This window comes from Ranitomeya imitator, chromosome 3, assembly GCF_032444005.1.
Source record: "Ranitomeya imitator isolate aRanImi1 chromosome 3, aRanImi1.pri, whole genome shotgun sequence".
Lineage (NCBI taxonomy): Eukaryota > Metazoa > Chordata > Amphibia > Anura > Dendrobatidae > Ranitomeya > Ranitomeya imitator.
Window position 1 is genome coordinate 93,040,977 of NC_091284.1, and position 16,588 is coordinate 93,057,564.

The 16,588-nt window shown below is 44.6% G+C and overlaps 1 protein-coding gene across 3 annotated transcripts in view; it reads right to left on the reverse strand.

The window, feature by feature from the left end:
• Positions 1 to 16,588, reverse strand: part of ABR (ABR activator of RhoGEF and GTPase) — a 427,958-nt gene that overhangs the window by 301,121 nt on the left and 110,249 nt on the right. The window contains exon 1 of one of the 3 annotated variants that reach the window (XM_069761143.1): positions 9,940 to 10,209. The exons of the other annotated variants lie outside the window; for them this stretch is intronic. Within the exon in view, the coding sequence (XP_069617244.1) occupies positions 9,940 to 9,961 (22 nt within the window). The 5' untranslated portion in view covers positions 9,962 to 10,209. Of the gene's footprint in view, positions 1 to 9,939; positions 10,210 to 16,588 lie in introns of those variants that run through there. 3 annotated transcript variants of the gene reach the window in all.

Here is a 16,588-nt window from a genome sequence, read left to right on the forward strand (position 1 = left end):
GAATGCAGAGCCTGATGGTTTTCTTAGAATCTATGACACCAACTGGTAAATTGTCTGACATGTGGAAATTTAATTTATACCAAAGACACTGATTAATCTGGTTAGTCATATTGGACTGCTATTATTTTGAGCACTAGTGTATAGGTCTACGGTAGGATACATTAGACTTCGACTTCCACAGTGGAAATGGGACTGCAGTTTTTAGTGTATGGAAGACTCTATATTGCCCCTCTGTACAAGAAGGTTTAGCAGATTGTGCTCCGCTACATGCGGTAGTAAGAATTGTACCGCCAGCCCCAGCGTATTTCAGATATCCGATCGCGGCCTGCGTTCAGTGCATGGTGGACTAGGTGCAGGCGTATGGAGCTTCCCTGCAAAACGCAGAGTAAAAATAAAATATTAACAGAATATAACCATTATTGAGTCTTTAGAAAAACATTAAAGTCTGACATGATGAGGCCACAAAAAAAATTCACATCAACTGACGCGTTTTAAGCATGTAAAAAAAAAAATTCTTTACCTTGAAAGACGATATAGACCATCCTGAAAAACACCATAGAGACCCATGTGTCCCAGTCCTCACGCCCAGCCAACACACAAGGATTTCCATGGTATTGCACAGGTGATGGAGTTATGATCACGGCATCAGAAATTGCCAGTGTTTCTCTCACCTGCGGAATACTAAGGAGTCCGGAAAACATGATCTGTTGGGAGGACCGCAATTTCGGAAATCTGTGATATATAGACTGTCTTGCAAATTAGCTACATCAGTTGGTTTATTTAAAAATTATATATTTTGAAGACAAAGGTAATATCGTTTCAAAAGGATAGTCTTAAAGGGGTTGTTAATTCCTTAAAAGTCCACCAATAAATCTAAAATGCCAAAACAAATCCCGATCTCTCAGTGCTCATGTTGCATATAGTGCACCAGGCTCCATACGTCCATCTGGACAAACAAGGAAGTAGTGCCCGAATCTGGATTTCCTGCTAGGTCAAGACATACACATGACCACTGCAGCCAATCACAGGCTGCAGCAGTGGCATGTAGATCATGAGTGCGGCCAGGGCTTATATATACAGTATGTAAGCAAAGAGGTTAATGAAGAAGCAAAGGAAAGATGAGCAGAATGAGATCTTGTGTTTGTGTGATAAGCCGTGGGAGGACTATAATTATTTTCAAAGAACTCCTGCGGGCGAGATACTGAGTTAACTGTTTAGAGAAAGAGCAATGAAATATGGAATGGTAGAAAGAATGACAGTACTTCTACATAATGCCCAGCATGTGTGAGCACGACGAGCGCCCCCATGCTGCGCAGTCAGCAGTCTGCCATACAACAGACGTCTGATCCTTCTACATATAAAACAGGTAAAGCAGGGAGTCCGATCGGGCAATTTAGTCCCAGATTACGGGAATTTCTTTAAAAGCAAAAAGATTGAGTCCCCTAACTCCAAGATCACATGTAGCTTATGGCTTGTGATGGAAATAATGCGCCATCACAGGCCTTCTGCTGACATTACATGGGATTCCACGGCTATTTATAAGAGCGGCTTTTCTTTGAATAGGGGGGAACCTGACAGCACATTTTTTTACATATGGAAATAGTAGGCTGTATATAAGTATGGCAGTATAGGTATTTGTTTCAAAATAAAACAAATACACTTTTTTTTTGCAGAGAACCAATGTGGCAGCCATGGGAGATCTAGTGCCAAATCAGGCTGGAAGTGCACTGGGGTGAGTCAATGCACTTAATGCAGTACATGTACACTGACACCGCCCCTTCTCACAATAGCACTTGCAGTCTGATTCACATATGGCTTCTACACTAGATTTCCTATGACTGGCACATTGGATCCATATAAAAAATGTATTTTTATTTTGAGACAACAAGTGCCCATATAGCCATACTACTACATCCATATGTAAAAGTGTGCTGATAGGTTGCTCCTGTACAATAGTTCCCCTCAGGCTAAGGCTGCATTCACAGATCTGTGCTATTCACAGGACGTCCGCGGGGCTCCTGAACCAAATTCAACAGCCTCACTGGCTGGCATATATGAGGCAAGTTCAGGTCAGGAGACCTACGGCCAAGCCGTCCATCCAAGTCCATACTCGATCCAATCCATCCCATCTGTCCATCACCATGGCACACAGATGCATGAGGCCGGCCTAAGTGAATCAGATCAAACACCTGTATCTTCTTCTCTGTGATGAGATCTCCCTCCCATCAGCTGCTCTCACCGGTGACTAAGAGCCTCCATGTATCTGCATGTACAGATGGCAGCAGTCATTAATGAGGGGTGTGAGAGGCGGAGAAAACCCCACGATCATATGTATAGCGAACTCTATAAGTCCTTTTAATTCCGTCTATGCCACAATATATTTTTTTGCATTTGGTCTCGTACTGCAACAGTACCTGGGTATTTCAGCACTGGCAATACCGGGATACATAGTTAGTAAGGTCGGAAAGGAAAGAAAAAAAAATCTAATCTAAGAATCATACCATACCGCTAAAGAGAAAGACAAAAACTACCCAAGTAATATATGTTTGGCCATACGAGTCCTTTCTGAAATTAGAGAAAGCAGAGTGACACATTTCAAACTTTCAAGGATTTATCACCAGACTGCATTAAAGCATAATAAAATACATAAAGCCCAACAACATAGCTGAAATAATGTAAAGGTTTAAAAGGATTGTTTCTGGATCCTATCTGCTGGAGCACACAGTTCCTCCTGCCTCCCTCAGGATCCTATCTGCAGGAGCACACAGCTCCCCCTGCCTCCTTCCAGATCCTATCTGAAGGAGCACACAGCTCCCCTGACTCCCTCAGGATACTATCTGCAGGAGCACACAGCTCCCCCTGCCTCCTTCCGGATCCTATCTGCAGGAGCACACAGCTCCCCCTGCCTCCTTCCGGATCCTATCTGAAGGAGCACACAGCTCCTCCTTCAGGATCCTATCTGAAGGAGCACACAGCTCCTCCTTCAGGATCCTATCTGCAAGAGCACACAGCTCCTCCTTCAGAATCCTATCTGCAGGAGCACACAGCTCCTCCTTCAGGATCCTATCTGCAGGAGCACACAGCTCCCCCTGCCTCCTTCCGGATCCTATCTGAAGGAGCACACAGCTCCTCCTTCAGGATCCTATCTGAAGGAGCACACAGCTCCTCCTTCCAGATCCTATCTGCAGGAGCACACAGCTCCTCCTTCAGGATCCTATCTGCAGGAGCACACAGCTCCTCCTTCAGGATCCTATCTGCAGGAGCACACAGCTCCTTCTTCAGGATCCTATCTGCAGGAGCACACAGCTCCTCCTTCAGGATCCTATCTGCAGGAGCACACAGCTCCTCCTTCAGGATCCTATCTGCAGGAGCCCACAGCTCCTCCTTCAGGATCCTATCTGCAGGAGCACACAGCTCCTCCTTCAGGATCCTATCTGCAGGAGCACACAGCTCCTCCTTCAGGATCCTATCTGCAGGAGCACACAGCTCCTCCTTCAGGATCCTATCTGCAGGAGCACACAGCTCCTCCTTCAGGATCCTATCTGCAGGAGCACACAGCTCCTCCTTCAGGATCCTATCTGCAGGAGCACACAGCTCCTCCTTCAGGATCCTATCTGCAGGAGCACACAGCTCCCCCTTCTCCTTCAGGATCCTATCTGCAGGAGCACACAGCTCCCCCTCCTCCTTCAGGATCCTATCTGCATGAGCACACAGCTCCCCCTCCTCCTTCAGGATCCTATCTGCAGGAGCACACAGCTCCTCCTTCAGGATCCTATCTGCAGGAGCACACAGCTCCTCCTTCAGGATCCTATCTGCAGGAGCACACAGCTCCTCCTTCAGGATCCTATCTGCAGGAGCACACAGCTCCTCCTTCAGGATCCTATCTGCAGGAGCACACAGCTCCTCCTTCAGGATCCTATCTGCAGGAGCCCACAGCTCCTCCTTCAGGATCCTATCTGCAGGAGCACACAGCTCCTCCTTCAGGATCCTATCTGCAGGAGCACACAGCTCCTCCTTCAGGATCCTATCTGCAGGAGCACACAGCTCCTCCTTCAGGATCCTATCTGCAGGAGCACACAGCTCCTCCTTCAGGATCCTATCTGCAGGAGCACACAGCTCCTCCTTCAGGATCCTATCTGCAGGAGCACACAGCTCCCCCTTCTCCTTCAGGATCCTATCTGCAGGAGCACACAGCTCCCCCTCCTCCTTCAGGATCCTATCTGCATGAGCACACAGCTCCCCCTCCTCCTTCAGGATCCTATCTGAAGGAGCACACAGCTCCCCTTCCTCCTTCAGGATCCTATCTGCAGGAGCACACAGCTCCCCCTCCTCCTTCAGGATCCTATCTGCAGGAGCACACAGCTCCCCCTCCTCCTTCAGGATCCTATCTGCAGGAGCACACAGCTCCCCCTGCCTCCTTCCAGATCATATCTGCAGGAGCACACAGCTCCTCCTTCAGGATCCTATCTGCAGGAGCACACAGCTCCTCCTTCAGGATCCTATCTGCAGGAGCACACAGCTCCTTCTTCAGGATCCTATCTGCAGGAGCACACAGCTCCTCATTCAGGATCCTATCTGCAGGAGCACACAGCTCCTCCTTCCGGATCCTATCTGCAGGAGCACACAGCTCCCCCTGCCTCCTTCCGGATCCTATCTGAAGGAGCACACAGTTCCTCCTGCCTCCCTTAGGATCCTATCTGCAGGAGCACACAGCTCCCCCTGCCTCCTTCAGGATCCTATCTGCAGGAGCACACAGCTCCCCCTCCTCCTTCAGGATCCTATCTGCAGGAGCACACAGCTCCTCCTTCAGGATCCTATCTGCAGGAGCACACAGCTCCTCCTTCAGGATCCTATCTGCAGGAGCACACAGCTCCTCCTTCAGGATCCTATCTGCAGGAGCACACAGCTCCTCCTTCAGGATCCTATCTGCAGGAGCACACAGCTCCTCCTTCAGGATCCTATCTGCAGGAGCACACAGCTCCTTCTTCAGGATCCTATCTGCAGGAGCACACAGCTCCCCCTCCTCCTTCAGGATCCTATCTGCCGGAGCACACAGCTCCCCCTCCTCCTTCAGGATCCTATCTGCAGGAGCACACAGCTCCCCCTCCTCCTTCAGGATCCTATCTGCAGGAGCACACAGCTCCACCTTCCTCCTTAAGGATCCTATCTGCAGGAGCACACAGCTCCCCAGCCTCCTTCAGGATCCTATCTGCAGAAACACACAGCTCCTCCTTCAGGATCCTATCTGCAGGAGCACAAAGCTCCTCCTTCAGGATCCTATCTGCAGGAGCACACAGCTCCTCCTTCCGGATCCTATCTGCAGGAGCACACAGCTCCCTTCCTCCTTCAGGATCCTGTCTGCAGGAGCACACAACAATCAACAACTATGCTTTACTTACCCTGCCCGGCTCAAACAGCGCCGATTCTCCACCGCTGCTCCCAGTGTTTATTGTCTGCAGCGCTGATGTCACGTCAACAGTGCTGCAGCCAGTCAGTGATCTAAGCAGCTGTGAGCGGCACGTGACAACTCCAACGGTAGAGCCGCTGAGCTCATTTATTGTCTAAGGCAGTGTCAACGTGATATCAGTGCTGCAGACGATAGCAGACCCTGGGAGCAGCGGTGGAAACTAGTGCTGTACCAGGGGAGGGTGAGGAAAGTAATTTTTTAATGATTTTACTACTAAAAGCTTATAGGAAAAAGGGGAAAATCTCTTAAAGACTAACCCTACAACACTAATGTATCTACAACAAGGTACTGCTTTACAGAAGATGACCAGTGAGGGGCGCCCAACTCAACTGCGTATAGCCTCTAAGGAGATGTACAGAAATCTAACCCTTTCTCTGCAGTCATACACCCACCTGAAATGTTACCGCCAGAAGGCAAAGATAAGTGTGATCTCCAGAGCAACATCCGCTATCATTACATAAAGCATGCGTTACATTGCAGCTATCTCTCTGGGGATTGGGGCTTTACTAAATCAAAACTCATGATGGAAACATTCACAAATCAGATCACGGTGAGAGTTTGTATACATAAACACAGATTATATAAACATTATATATATATATATATATACATATATATATACACATATACATATACATATATATACATATACATATATATACATATACATATATATACATATACATATATATACATATACATATATATACATATACATATATATACATATACATATATATACATATACATATATATACATATACATATATATACATATACATATATATACATATACATATATATATACATATACATATATATACATATACATATATATACATATACATATATATATACATATACATTATATATACATATACATATATATACATATACATATATATACATATACATATATATACATATATATACATATACATATATATACATATACATATATATACATATACATATATATACATATACATATATATACATATACATATATATACATATACATATATATACATATACATATATATACATATACATATATATATATATATATATATATATATACATACATACATATATATATATACATACATACATACATACACACACACATATACACATACACATTCATAATATAACTATTACAGTTATTCACACATGCATACGTAATAACACATACATAGACATACGCACATTAAATGTTCATAAATATATATATATATACACACACACATATATACACATTATATATATATATATATATATATATATATTATATAAAATCACACAGTAATTCACACTTTATACAGTAAAAGATCAGCAGTTTGACAATAAATGGCTTCACCCAACCACTAACCGTGAGTGGAGTAATGGTTTTGGTGTTATCATTCATATTCTCTGAAAGAAGGCCAAGAAATAAAAATTTCTGCCGGGATATGTAAACTTTTGAGCACAACTGTACATATATTCTATACACACACGTGTGCACACACACACACACATTACACAAACATGCACGCGCACACACACATTACCCATACATGTGCACACACACACTACATATACATGCGAACGTGCACACATGCACGCAGACACATTACACACACATTCCACATACATGCGCGCACACATTACACATATATACCTGTACACAGACAGCTAAATATACTTTATTTGTGAGTGTTTATTTGCCCTCATTTTCTTGTATCTATATGGATCCACACATGAAACTATATTACACATCGATAGATCTATATAAAAGCCTACAATGCTGTGTACAGGCAATCTCTTGCAGGACCTCCCTCTATGATATATAGATACAGTACAGACCAAACGTTTGGACACCTTCTCATTCAAAGATTTTTCTGTATTTTCATGATTATGAAAATTGTACATTCACACTGAAGTCATCAAAACTATGAATTAAGTATATAATTTCACATGTGTTAACAAAAAAGTGTGAAACAATTGAAATTATGTCTTATATTCTAGGTTCTTCAAAGTAGCCACCTTTTGCTTTGATGACTGCCTTGCACACTCTTGGCATTCTCTTGATGAGCTTCAAGAGGTAGTCACCGGGAATGGTTTTCACTTCACAGGTGTGCCCTGTCAGGTTTAATAAGTGGGATTTCTTGCCTTATAAATGGGGTTGGGACCATCAGTTGTGTTGTGCAGAAGTCTGGTGGATACACAGCTGATAGTGCTACTGAACAGACTGTTAGAATTTGTATTATGGCAAGAAAAAAGCAGCTAAGTAGAGAAAAACGAGTGGCCATCATTACTTTAAGAAATGAAGGTCAGTCAGTCCGAAAAATTGGGAAAACTTTGAAAGTGTCCCCACGTGCAGTGGCAAAAACCATCAAGCGCTACAAAGAAACTGGCTCACATGAGGACCGCCCCAGGAAAGGAAGACCAAGAGTCACCTCTGCTTCTGAGGATAAGTTTATCCGAGTCACCAGCCTCAGAAATCGCAGGTTAACAGCAGCTCAGATTAGAGACCAGGTCAATGCCACACACAGTTCTAGCAGCAGACACATCTCTACAACAACTGTTAAGAGGAGACTTTGTGCAGCAGGCGTTCATGGTAAAATAGGTGCTAGGAAACCCCTGTTAAGGACAGGCAACAAGCAGAAGACACTTGTTTGGGCTAAAGAACACAAGGAATGGACTTTAGACCAGTGGAAATCTGTGCTTTGGTCTGATGAGTCCAAATTTCAGATCTTTGGTTCCAACCACCGTGTCTTTGTGCGACACAGAAAAGGCGAACGGATTGACTCTACATGCCTGGTTCCCACCGTGAAGCATGGAGGAGGTGTGATGGTGTGTGGGTGCTTTGCTGGTGACACTGTTGGGGATTTATTCAAAATTGAAGGCATACTGAACCAGCATGGCTACCACAGCATCTTGCAGCGGCATGCTATTCCATCCGGTTTGTGTTTAATTGAACCATCATTTATTTTTCAACAGGACAATGACCCCAAACACACCTCCAGGCTGTGTAAGAGCTATTTGACCAAGAAGGAGAGTGATGGGGTGCTACACCAGATGACCTGGCCTCCACAGTCACCAGACCTGAACCCAATGAAGATGGTTTGAGGTGAGCTGGACCGCAGAGTGAAGGCAAAAGGGCCAACAAGTGCTAAGCATCTCTGGGAACTCCTTCAAGATTGTTGGAAAACCATTCCTGGTGACTACCTCTTGAAGCTCATCAAGAGAATGCCAAGACTGTCCAAAGCAGTCATCAAAGCAAAAGGTGGCTACTTTGAAGAACCTAGAATATAAGACATATTTTCAGTTTCACACTTTTTTGTTTAGTATATAATTCCACATGTGTTAATTCATAGCTTTGATGCCTTCAGTGTGAATGTACAATTTTCATACGGTGAACAAAAACATGAGCACTGCTATAGTGGTGCAGAGGTAGGATCCCACACCTTAATACCATAAATCTAAAAGAACCTGGCACTCAACTTCAATGCGTGTAGCTTGAAAATGTATTGCGTAGTACCAACAAAAAAACGTTTCGGTCTTTTCGACCTTCTTCAGTTATGTACTTAAAGGAAAATTGCGTGTCACTTCGTGCAAATTTCCAGTGGGTATGGTTAGAGTCACTGGGGTACCAGTGCCCTGCTCATGGGATGGGCGGAGAGCTGTATCCGTCCGGAGCTTGACACGGTGTCCATCGCTGGTCAGTGAATGTGATGGAGTGTTCTGTCAATTAGGACAATGTTATCTGTGTGTGTCAGATGGAAGTAGTATGGGAAAACAAAGATTGTCGTCACTCTGAGGAATGGCTGGTCAGAACCCCACACTGGAGGACGATAGCGGCAGGTCCTGTATGTGCTCGTCAGTTGTCAGACTAACCATGCTGCAGACACATGGAGATCTCCTCCTTCATACACGTCAATCAATACAAGTTGTCCAGAAGCACAAGACCCCTAGATTGGAGGGCATTGCGGACAGAGGCAAACACACAACTTTCCATGCAATGGGCATCAATAACAATGTAACGGACACAAAAAGACAAACATGCTAATCAGGGGACTGTGCCGCTAGTAAGCGTGGCCCTGTAGTGATACAATCACCATACATAGAGTGCTGCAAAACCTAAATAAAGTCACTGTTTATCATCCATGGGGAGGAGGGCACTGAGCGAGACGTCGCTCTCCACCAGGAATCAACCTGGAGAGACATAACTAGAGCACACTGACATGTATCATTAGCCAAGACAAGGAATGCTTCAGTCCCATCAACTCCAATTGATGCCATTGACTGAACAAAGATAAAGGGGACGGAGGAGAGGTCATCTCGGTATACCCGAAAAGAGCCTCCTAAATTGCAGGAGCGCAGATTTAGGAAAGGACCAGACAAGGTAAACAAATATCCCAAAGACTTCTCGGCATAGGGTTTTTCCAGGGCCAAGAAGAATCAGCAGCACATGCGGGGACCCCACTCACCCTGCTCCTGCAGCCACTCCATTAATTGTGCAGTGTGCGGCAGCTGCAAACTCCCCCAGTGCAATCCATCCAACCTCGTCACTGCAGCTCCCGCTGAGCCGTCACTTCATCTCCACTGCCACAACAGATCTGCGGGTAACAGAAGAGCTGGAGAGCAGTCCCCATCAGTGAGCGATAGGAGGGGAGGGGTGCTTGGGCCAGGAGCCGGTCAATTACCGGCACAGGGGGCTCTCTTGGGGATGCCTGTTAGTGTGCAGGGGCGGGGACCTCAGGGAGGAACGAAAAGGCTAGTGGAACTGTACATGATGGATATGGGAGCAGCACTATCTGATTCCACTTAACCATAGGGCAGAGACTGATTGTACTGCCTGGTTTACTCTCTCCAACAAAGCAACACAGATTCTCTGTCTAGTCAGCTGGCAGCATCCCAAAGATCTGCTATCATCAGACTACAGGGCAACATGCACCAGCGCTCGGAGCTCTCCATGGTCCTGACAGGACTGGGATGATGGTCAGCTCCTGAGATTACAGGGAAACCAGCCCCCAGCTAACTACCAGGGGAAGAAAGATCAAGTCTGACTGGCTGGAGACACCTGTCAAGAAACATCCAAAATCAGGACACACAAACCACAGGGTAAACTGTAGTGGCGACATCTCAAACCACGGCTACTTCTACGGGGCCATCAATAATGTACGCCAGACAAAATGCGGTTACAAGAGAATCTATCAGCAGATTTGTGCTATGTAATCTGAGGGCAGCATGAGATATGGGCTGAGACAGATTTCAGGGATGTGTAATAATATAATAATAATCTTTATTTTTATATAGCGCTAACATATTTCGCAGCGCTTTACAGTTTGCACACATTATCATCGCTGTCCCAGATGGGGCTCACAATCTAAATTCCCTATCAGTATGTCTTTGGAATGTGGGAGGAAACCGGAGTGCCCGGAGGAAACCCACGCAAACACGGAGAGAACATAGAAACTCTTTGCAGATGTTGTCCAAGGTGGGATTAGAACCCAGGACTCCAGCGCTGCAAGGCTGCTGTGCTAACCACTGCGCCACCGTGCTGCCCTAGTGTCACTTAGGTTGTGTACGGTTTCCATACAATTAATATTATCATCAGGAGATTATCACTACAGGACTACATGGCACATGGACCCTGGTCCGACCACACCGCCCCTCTGATAAGCACTACAATGTACATAGAGAGCTGCGGTGTGGGTGGGAGCTCGGCTACATCTAAAAACTAAGTATACCACAACTGCTGCAAACTAACTGATTCATCGCTGGAATCAGGGCCTCTTTTCCTACATCACGCTGCTCTCAGTTGACGTAGCAAAAACCTGATGACAGATTCCCTTTAAGCAATGAATACTGATAATATACTCAAACCAGCATCTGCATCCAACCTTATTCTGTTCCACCATTTTTACAGAAATGTCGCTTCAGATTTCTGTTGGCCTCCATTCTGTCTGTCCCGATAGAAGCTCAACAATTACATATAGATCAGAGGCTTCAGTAGACTTCCCCATCAGATCTTACTCCTTGGATACTTTTTAGCGCAGTTCAGTTTGGGCAAAGTTCTGCAGATCTCACGTAGTCTAAAGCTAGCTCTATACATTCGATAGCTGCTAGCCGAACTATCGCCCCCAAAAATGAGGTTCCCAAACATATTAGAAATATGATCCCCTGAAACCAGCGGGTAAGGACAACTTATCTAAAGTTTATGGGAGCCTTTAGATATACCCCATCTCATTGTTGATTCAGGCTGTCGTTCCCAAAATGTTATACTTTAGACTCCATTTGCCATATTCACGCCCAGGGATAATTCGGGTACACATCTAAATAATATTTCAATCATTCAGACAGAAGCCCCTGTTGAACTGCTCAATGAAGAGCATAATATTTGGAAAGCCTCGATTTTCAGGAATGTTAGTCCAATTTGTATGACCAACTTCAGTGAAGGGGAATGTGGAGCTCGTTGGTATAAAGTAAAGGAGTACCGCAGTGGGGTCCAAAAGCACCCATGAGCCCATTAGTAATGCCACTCGTTACTGATGATTTGATGGAATAAGAATTTACAGTCAGAGGTTTTGGTTGCCTGATATATCGTTTCACGAAGAATGGACACACGAATGGACATCTGGGGAAAACTACCCTGGTGCAACACACGGAGCAAATTAATTTTGAGTCCAATTTTGAAGCGACGTCTGCAGTCAAACCAGAGGCTACAAAAATCAATATACACGTCATGTTGTATCCAATTATCTATGGAGGTGTCTGACAAAAACGCAATCAACTAAGCCAAGCATGGCCACTAAACACATCGGTATACTACAGAGATCAGTACTCCGGGGGATATGGATGTCATGTTCTGTAATATGGACGAACTCCAGTAAAGTCGCAGTCCTTTCCAGCAATGTCTAGATACAGGTATCCACTCTGTAGTTCAAGCCCCTATACTTTCATGCCATTATTGAAGTTGATCTATATTTTTTTTTTAAGGAGAAATTGAAATGTGACTTTTCCTGACAATCCACATTAGCAATCATGTGACATCGAATTAGGAGAACTGGTGTTAAATGTCAGACGTCAAGTCATGCCAAGTGTCACCCTGGGCACAGAGCCATCATTTAACAAAGCCCACATACAATAGGCTGAATCATCATCATGGCACCGCTCGATAACAGATGCCAGGGAAGGCTCTGTCCGCCACGTGTATGTGATGAATATGTACTGACTACATATCAAGCCACCCTACTGCAATCAGACTGGGATGCTTGCATTCAAAGAGTTAATTCAATCAGAGTAAAAATCTTTTCCCGGTCTCGGTGGAGGAGGCTGCTGGATGCTAATTGCATTGAGCTGCATTGTAAAATTGCATCATGCATGCTGGAGATACACAGATAGGTTAGCAGTGAACCCCGAACAGGATAGATATCTGTCAAACGCTGGCCCTCCCATAGCCTTTAATAGAGAGAACGATGGTAGAACTGGTGATTTTAATACACTGCTCAAAAAAATAAAGGGAACACAAACAACAAAATATAACTCCAAGTAAATCAAACTTCTGTGAAATCAAACTGTCCACTTAGGAAGCAACACTGATTGACAATCAACTTCACATGCTGTTGTGCAAATAGAATAGGCAACAGATGGACATTTTTTGGCAATTATCAAGACACCCTCAATAAAGGAGTGGTTCTGCAGGTGGGGACCACAGACCACATCTCAGTACCAATGATTTCTGGCTGATGTTTTGGTCACTTTTGAATGTTGGTTGTGCTTTCACACTCATGGTAGCATGAGACGGACTCTGCAACCCAAACAAGTGGCTCAGGTAATGCAGCTCATCCAGGATGGCACATCAATGCGAGCTGTGGCAAGAAGGTTTGCTGTGTCTGTCAGCGTAGTGTCCAGAGGCTGGAGGCGCTACCAGGAGACAGACCAATACACCAGGAGACATGGAGGGGGCCGTAGGAGGACAACAACCCAGCAGCAGGACCGCTACCTCAGCCTTTGTGCAAGGAGGAACAAGAGGAGCACTGCCAGAGCCCTGCAGAATGACCTCCAGCAGGCCACAAATGTGCATGTGTCTGCACAAACTGTTAGAAACCGACTCCAAGAGGATAGTCTGAGTGCCCGACGTCCAAAGATGGGGGTTTTGCTCACAGCCCTACACCGTGCAGGACACTTGGCATTTGCCACAGAACACCAGGATTGGCAAATTTATCATTGGCGACCTGTGTTCTTCACAGATGAAAGCAGGTTCACACTGAGCACATGTGACAGACGTGACAGATTCTGAAGACGCCGTGAAGACGCCTGTCAGTAATGGTGTGGGGCGGCATTTCTTTGGAGGGCCGCACAGCCCTCCATGTGCTCGCCAGAGGTAGCCTGACTGCCATTAGGTACCGAGAGGAGATCTGCAGACCCATTGTGAGACCATATGCTGGTGCGGTTGGCCCTGGGTTTCTCCTAATGCAGGACAATGCCAGACCTCATGTGGCTGGCGTGTGTCAGCAGTTCCTGCAAGATGAAGGCATTGAAGCTATGGACTGGCCCGACCGTTCCCCAGACCTGAATCCGGTTGAGCAAATCTGGGACATCATGTCTCGCACCATCCACCAATGTCACGTTGCACCACAGACTGTCCAGGAGTTGGTGGATGCTTTAGTCCAGGTCTGGGCGGAGATCCCTCAGGAGAACATCCGCCGCCTCATCAGGAGCATGTCCAGGGGTTGTAGGGAGGTCATACAGGCAAGTGGAGGCCAAACACACAATACTGAGCTACTTTTCCTTGTCTTGAGGCATTTCCACTGAAGTTGGATCAGCCTGTAATTTGATTTTTCACTTTGATTTTCAGCATCATTCCAACTTCAGATTTCAGTGGGATATTAGTTGTGCTTTACGTTGATCATTTTTAGGTTTTATTTTTCTCAACACATTCCACTATGTAATGAATAAAGAGATTTACAACTGGAATGTTTCATTCAGTGATATCTAGGATGTGGGATTTTAGTGTTCCCTTTATTTTTTTGAGCAGTGTATAAATCTTAGGGTTTCCCTAAAAAAGGTGCAGAAAAGCATGAATAGCTGCACTTTGCAGTAATGATATGAGGATGTTGCTATACACATTACACAAATGTCAGACAAACTTGCACAGCAGGAGGATTTGAGCAGAGGGACATAAGTTTTACGATCTTTTCCCACAAAATATTGAATGGAAATTTCTGCTTAATTTGAGCTTTGGAGTCCAGTAGGTGGTCTTAATCAATGATGGACTTCCTTCCTTGTAGGAGAAAGCTAGAAGAGAAGCTATTGGTCAGTGAACAGGACCGCCCACTGGACTGCACAACACAGAACGGGCAGGACTTTACACTGGAAGATTACAAGTTACGGTATATGGATTCTTCTCCCAGAAAACCATTGATGACATGCTATTGGCAAACCTGATGCCAAGTTCAATGTGACAAATTTACTTCAAAGAATCACTTTCACATCACGTTTCTATAACTGCCAGAACACCCACCCAAACTGATCAATGACTGTATATTATCTGCGCAAACTGATTAACTCTACACAAAAGGTTTGGATTTCCATTTGTGATGTGGTTGCAGTAACATGCGCCTGGTGGTCCTGCGACTCCCCCTTAAGCCTCTAACAAATGGTGAAAACAGAAAGATCATGCAATTTTTTCCCCAAGTCCATGTTTAAAAGGAATATGTCTCCAGATTTTAGCTACTCCATCTGAGAGCAGAATACTGTAGGAAAAAGACCATGAATCCAATGATGTATCACTTAGTTTACTAGGTACCACAATTTTAACCGAGTTTTTAGATTTAGCAGAGCTCAGAGAAAGCTGCCCCCGCCCACAGCACAGCTCTCTGTATACATTGTCTGTAGACACTTGAGAGTGACCTGCTAATCAGAGGAGGAGTATGGTTGGACCAGGGCTCAGGTTTAATCTCTCTCTTGGTGATTAAACATTCATTATATGGAAACAGCACACAGCCTGATAAGTGACACATCTGTGTCTCAGCATCTAAATAAATAGCAAAAGCCTGTTGAGTAGGGACATGTGAATGTGGCCTTATGGACATGCATTAGTAAAAATCGATTTTGGAAACCGTTGATTCGCGCATACCCAGAACTTGTCATGGTCACAGTAATATGGTATGTCTCCTGTGTCTGCAGCTGTTCAGTTTAATTATCTGAAATTCTACTGCAAAAATGCCGCAGTGAAAAAAAAGACGTAAAAACCAAAACCCAGAACTGTCGTCTTGTGTTAAAGTCAACTGAGCCGCTCTCCTAAGGCCATCCTAGTACAGGGACTAGTTAGAATGTCGTGCCAAAATGGCACACTGAAGACTGCGCTTGACCTTTTATCAGCTCCACATTCTACACCCTCCTGCCCCCAAGAGAGGTGGACAAGAAAACACTGTACACTGAAGGGCTTCTTCTGCCACTGTCAAAAACGAAAACCAGACATATGACTAATTGATGTGGTTTTTATTCTAGCCCTGATGCTCACTGATGATTGCAAAGACTTGGTACCAGGTTCACAGTGTTGTGCCAAGTCTTTATAAGGTTGCGCCAAGTCTTCATAAAGTTGTGCCATCCATGGTGCCACTTGTGGACAAAGCTGCTGGTAGATGCAAAATGCATGCAGCAAATTATGTGTAAGCACAGGGCTAAATTCACATGAAAAATCATCCAATTTTTATACAGAAAAAAGTTAAATTTTTCTTTTGTATGGTCACTGTTTTTACACATTAACTGAAAATATTATAAAAAGGACAAATGCAGTTTCCTACAGGTGATTCTCATAAAATTAAAATCAAAAAGTCAATTTATTTCAGTTCTTTAATACAAAAAGTGAAACTCATTATATAGAGTCATTACAGACAGAGTGATCTATTTCAAGTGTTTATTTCTGTCAATGCTGATGATTATGGCTTACAGCCAATGAGAACCCAAAAGTCATTGTCTCAGTAAATTAGAATAATTAACAACAAACACCTGAAAAGGCTTTTTAAGCGTTTAAAAAGGTCCCTTAGTCTGTTTCAGTAGGCTCCGCAATCATGGGGAAGACTGCTGACTTGTCAGATGTCCAGAAGGCAGTCGCTGACACTCCACAAG